Below are 5,000 nucleotides of genomic sequence, written 5' to 3' on the forward strand. Positions count from 1 at the left end.
AAAATATTACCATTATCCAATGAACAAGATTTGTTTATGTGACCTAGCTTGTACTCACTGGTTTGCAGAATTCTCTCTTTGGCCACAAAAGATCTTGCACAATCATCAGCATTTAGAGGCTCTGCAGCATAGATCTTTATGCCAGGCTTCAGTCCTTTCGATGCTATACAAATTCCACTCAGCATTCCACCTCCGCCAACAGGGACCACAATTGCATCCAAGTTTGGCACCTGTAACAAGATGCTGATACAATGAAGAGAGCTTCAAAAAAGCTGATCCTGATCAGTTAAAAAATGGTCAAAATCTCTTAGAAAAGCCGGTTTGAAACTGCACTGAAACAGTAATGCTCATATGTTGTAAATTATACAAATATATTTTTCTCTGAAACAAACTTGTAGCTTATATTAGTGTATCCTCTCCCTTGCAGATAGAATATGTACTAATTACTTAACTTTTTTCCTCATTTATCATATTAGCAATTACAATATTGATTTTGTAGTAAGGGGCACAATATTAGTTAACCTAGATGTGCCTCCCTCCTAAGTGGAGAAATAAAAAATGTGATGTTAAAATATGTAAAGAACCTTCAAAAGACCTTTGCTTATCTTAAGCATCTTTTTCGCCTTAAGTACTTCTCTTAGGTAGAAAGAAAACATCGACAAACCTGTTCCAGTAGCTCAATAGCAATTGACCCCTGGCCTGCGATGATGTGGGGATGGTCTGATGATGGAATAAGGTATGCATTGGGACTGTTCTCCTGAATAATCTTCTGAGTAGCAGCATCTCTTGCCTGTAATGGAAAGAGTAGGATGATGAGCCTAACAAGAAGCTTCTGGCAGAACAATCCTTTGCAGATTAAAGAGGAGCAGATGAAAACAAATAACATACATTGTACAGTCAAGAACAAAGACAGCCAAATCTTCCCTATAGATCTTTCTGCTTGACAGTATAGTTTCTGAGTTGTTCACTTTTTAATGCCTGAACATATTTTTAATGAAGTAACTAAAAATGGATCTTTAAGATGATTAGTTTTTTGTTTAATTTTTAGAAAGGCAAGTTGATATTAAATCTCATTTTAGCAAAATTAATGCAAAAAAGAAAGTAATATTATCACAGACATTCCAACCCTGTCAATTTGATCGGGAGTCTCCCAATTTGATGTGTTGCCTCCCACTCTCCCGATTTTTATAAGATTCTCCTGATTTACATGTATCATGAAATTCTGAACTCAAGGAAAAAATTGCTAATCTTAGGTATTTTTTTGCGATCTGAGTGTAAAACTTTACGCCGAGTCTCTCCATTGAATACCCCGTGTTGTGCAGACTCATAAGGCCAGCAATCTTACTCCATTTAGCAGCTCCAAAAATGGTGGACAATCAATCAGAATACCACAAAAATGATGTCAAAATGTAGGAAATGCCACTTGAGAGTAACTAGACCACCCTACAAACTCGTGCCTTTGGCTCTAAAAAATACACCCTTTTTTCTTTCAAAGGGGTTGGAATGTGTGTTATTGTCATTGATGTATGATGGTCATGAAAATACCTATGCTATGTCAGACCCACCTCATGAGTATTTGGACCACAATCAACAATAGTTGCCCCATATCCTTTCACAGCTGCCTTTTTAACTGCAGGAGCATTTGATGGCATAGCAATGTAAGCTTTAAGTCCCATCGTCTTTGCAGTCAATGCAAGAGCTTGTGCATGATTTCCACTGCTGCTGGTGACAACAACAGGTTTCTGGTCTGGTGGCAATGAGCCAAGCAATTGTAGAACAGCATTGGTTGCTCCTCTGATCTTTAACAAGGTCGTGATAAAAAAGAAAAGTCTTTCCAGGCAAAGGTGTTAACTTAACTTTCAAGAGAATTACAACATTTCTTTGGAAGATCTTGAAGATAAAAAGGGGGATTCAGAAAGCTGTTAAAGTGTGATTGTACAGTGACCAATTACAGTTGAGGACACCGGAGAAAGTATTTAAAAGAAACCTCCACTTCAACGAAAAAAAAAAAAATGCCGAGAACCACAGGGAACAATGTTTGCCATCTATTTTTTTTTTGGAAAATTTTGCAAAGAAACCTTTTTTTTCCCAGAAATTTAATTTTCCTTCTTCAGTAATATTTCAGAATAAAAACTAATTTTTTATTTAATTTTTCAGAATAAAAACTAGCGATAATCATTTTCAAGTAGTAAAAGAAGCGAATAAAATCTGCATATATAAGTACAAATTAAGACGTGAGAATGTCCAAAGATAAAATATGTAAATACAAGCGCTAAAATGTAAGTGTTAAAATATTAAAATACTATATAAATAACTTGCACGGATTAAATCTACATGACTGTTGGTTAAAACGCTAAAGCGTGAGTGTTAAGATACCAAAACGCTATAAAGAACTATATAAATAACTTCGCACGGATTGAATCTGACTGTTTGTTCAAAGTTGGTTTAAGCTCCTTTATAAAAAGCATTTCGTAGATGAGGCAATCGAATTTACTTTCGCACTTTCTCAAGATCTTAAAGTCACGATATATGTCACTAGGGACTGTTCCATGTTGCTCTTTAATGTGATTCCCGATTGAAGACGATCCTTTCATGTGTTCCTCGACGCGCTGATAGAGGTGTCGGCACGTATACCCGACATAGTTTGCATCGCACAAACCACACTTGTAATGGTAAACAACGCGTTGCTGGTTTATGATAGGCGGCTTCTTTTCTTTCGGTTTGATATGGTGTCCAATCTTACGGCTTGTATACACGGCGTGAATATCAATTCCAATTTTTCGGCCCAGTTCCCCAAGTTGCCTTCGCGCTGAATTAGCCGATCTCTGATCTTTGAAAGGTAACACTATTCTGACAGGCGCTTCATTCACGTTACATGCTCGTGTGGAAATTGCCTCGTCGGAAACTTTCTTGGTGACAAAATTACTGATGGTCGATTGCAGCAGTTGAGCTGGGTACTGAAGTCGGGAGAACGTTTGTGTGAGACGGTCACATTCCAGGTGGAACAGTTTCCAGGTAGATGACAATTTAAAGGCACGATCCAGCATTGTTTTTAGCAATGACTTCTTGTATCTAACATCGACGTGGCTCTTGTAATGCAGCAATAATCCGGTGTCAGTTGGTTTTCTGTATACCCTTGTCTCCAAGCAACCATTGCATTTCCGAATCTCCGTTCTGTTAGATGTTACAGTTGCCTATTGTTCTGTGTACTGCTAGTCGCAACAATCGCCAAGGTTCCAACATTGTATCTCTCAGGACTACGCGGGTTGGGGCAAGACATTAAATCCACATATGCACAGGCACCGAAGGCGTTGCTGGATCCATCACTGAATATTATTAACGTTGGTTGTTCATTTGCTGCATCATTTGGCTTCACACATCTTTTGAATTTTTTGATGTTATTCATCCCCAGCATGTATCCTGGCAAAATTGTTTCCGGCAGTATTATTTGTACCTTTCAGGAATTGCATCATCCCATCCTAGTTTATTTTCGATCCCCCATAGTTCCCTCATTAAAATCTTTGCTCTGACTGTAAATGGTCCTGCTAAACCAAAAGGATCATAAATGCTATTCACTTGTGATAGAATTATTCTTTTCGTTGGGTTGCTGGCGTCATCATGAGTTTTTCCGTTTTGTTGTTTCTTGGAGGTGGTTCGAAAGGTGCATTTTATATACAAATTGTTCTTGAACTGGGTTCCATACAACTCCCAATACCTTTTCCGTAGTACTTAGAGGATTTGCCGTTGGGTATAGTTTTGAGTAGATCAGTTCTATCATCGGTGAAAATCCACTCTTTCATTTTGAAGTTTCCTTCGTCAAGTATAGCGTCTATATCCCTAACAAGTTTTGTTGCTTTTTTTTTGGTGGGAACACGCTCTATTATGTCATCCACATACGTGTTTTCTTTGATGACCTGAGCTGCTTCGGTATATTTACCTGCTTCCATTTCTGCTGTTTTTCTCAATGCAACAGTAGCAATCGTTTCTGAGAGCTTGTCAACAAATGAGACTCTTTGTATTACATACGTGTCTGGTCGTCTTCCAGTGTCCATATTTCTCCATAAAAATCTATGGGTATGTTGCTCAATAGTTTTGGTCTTGACTGTATGATACATTTTCCTGATATCACCTATCATTGCAATGTTGTTTTCTCCGAACCTGAGTACTCCCAAGAGGTCACTAAGTAGGTGTGGTCCTTTAGCCCAGTAGTCATTGAGCATGTCCCATGAAACGTGCGCTGCTATTAAACACGGTTCTTACTGGAGTTGATTTGGAATCTGGTTTCAAAACCACATGATGAGAAATGTAGTTAATTGGCCCTTTGTAGTTTTCCAGTTCCGTTTGAGGGAGTTTTCGTGTGACTTCTCGTTCGATCATATCTTCAATTTCTTTCCAATAAACTATCGCGTGTTCTTCATTTTTTGCTAATCTTTTTTCAGTTGATATGAGCATTCTCATAGAAGCCCTTTTATTATCAGGCAATTTGGCGGGATCTCGAATCCATGGATATTCTGCAATCCATCTCTTTTCTTCCTTATTGCACTCCAGCTTGCTTTCGATTAGATGTAATTCTTTTTCTTCCTTTATTGTGAAGTTTTGGGTCCCTAAGGAACATTTCCACACTTACATCCACCGCAGCGGGGTGAACAGCTTATCCCAAGATTTTCTATGTTACTGTATAGAAATCTTCAACTCGGACAATTGCTGTGTTGACATTTATGTGATCGAGCATGTGGTTTCTTGTCGTTTCCTTGATAAGGGGATGTGTTCCACCAATACATCTTCCAAAGCGATTTTTTAGTAGAAGGAGGTGTCCTGAAGTTTGTTCATTCTGTGGATGGTACGCTGCGTACTCGTAACCGATCAAGGCGTCGATTGTTCCTGATGGTCTTAATATATCTTCTTCAGAAATATTTTTAAATAGTTGGACGATTCCGTTCACGTTTACGCTCTATATGTCTGAAGTAATTTTATCGATTCCGTATACGTCAAATTTAACT

The 5,000-nt window shown here is 38.2% G+C and overlaps 2 protein-coding genes across 4 annotated transcripts in view; both read right to left on the bottom strand.

The window, feature by feature from the left end:
- Positions 1 to 5,000, bottom strand: part of LOC137974883 (serine racemase-like) — a 9,983-nt gene that overhangs the window by 619 nt on the left and 4,364 nt on the right. For all 3 annotated transcript variants that reach the window (XM_068821885.1, XM_068821883.1, XM_068821886.1), the window contains 3 exons: positions 1,566 to 1,799; positions 665 to 790; positions 59 to 230 (listed from right to left, as the gene is read on the bottom strand). In XM_068821885.1, the coding sequence (XP_068677986.1) occupies positions 59 to 230; positions 665 to 790; positions 1,566 to 1,799 (532 nt within the window). The remainder of the gene's footprint in view (positions 1 to 58; positions 231 to 664; positions 791 to 1,565; positions 1,800 to 5,000) is intronic.
- On the bottom strand, positions 2,260 to 4,220 carry LOC137975311 (uncharacterized). The gene is made up of 3 exons (XM_068822406.1): positions 3,716 to 4,220; positions 3,455 to 3,542; positions 2,260 to 3,174 (listed from the first exon to the last, which is right to left on the bottom strand). The coding sequence occupies exons 1-3, from the start codon at positions 4,218 to 4,220 to the stop codon at positions 2,394 to 2,396; spliced, it is 1,374 nt and encodes a 457-aa protein (XP_068678507.1). The 3' UTR covers positions 2,260 to 2,393.

This window comes from Montipora foliosa, chromosome 11 (genome assembly GCF_036669935.1).
Source record: "Montipora foliosa isolate CH-2021 chromosome 11, ASM3666993v2, whole genome shotgun sequence".
Taxonomy (NCBI): domain Eukaryota; kingdom Metazoa; phylum Cnidaria; class Anthozoa; order Scleractinia; family Acroporidae; genus Montipora; species Montipora foliosa.

Coding starts and splice junctions, on each gene's coding strand:
- LOC137975311 (XM_068822406.1), bottom strand. CDS start 4,220: ATGCTCAATGACTACTGGGCTAAAGGACCACACCTACTTAGTGACCTC. Junction 3,543..3,715: donor CTCTAAGTACTACGGAAAAG/GTATTGGGAGTT, acceptor TTGGTTTAGCAG/GACCATTTACAGTCAGAGCA. Junction 3,175..3,454: donor GATGATGCAATTCCTGAAAG/GTACAAATAATA, acceptor AACATCTAACAG/AACGGAGATTCGGAAATGCA.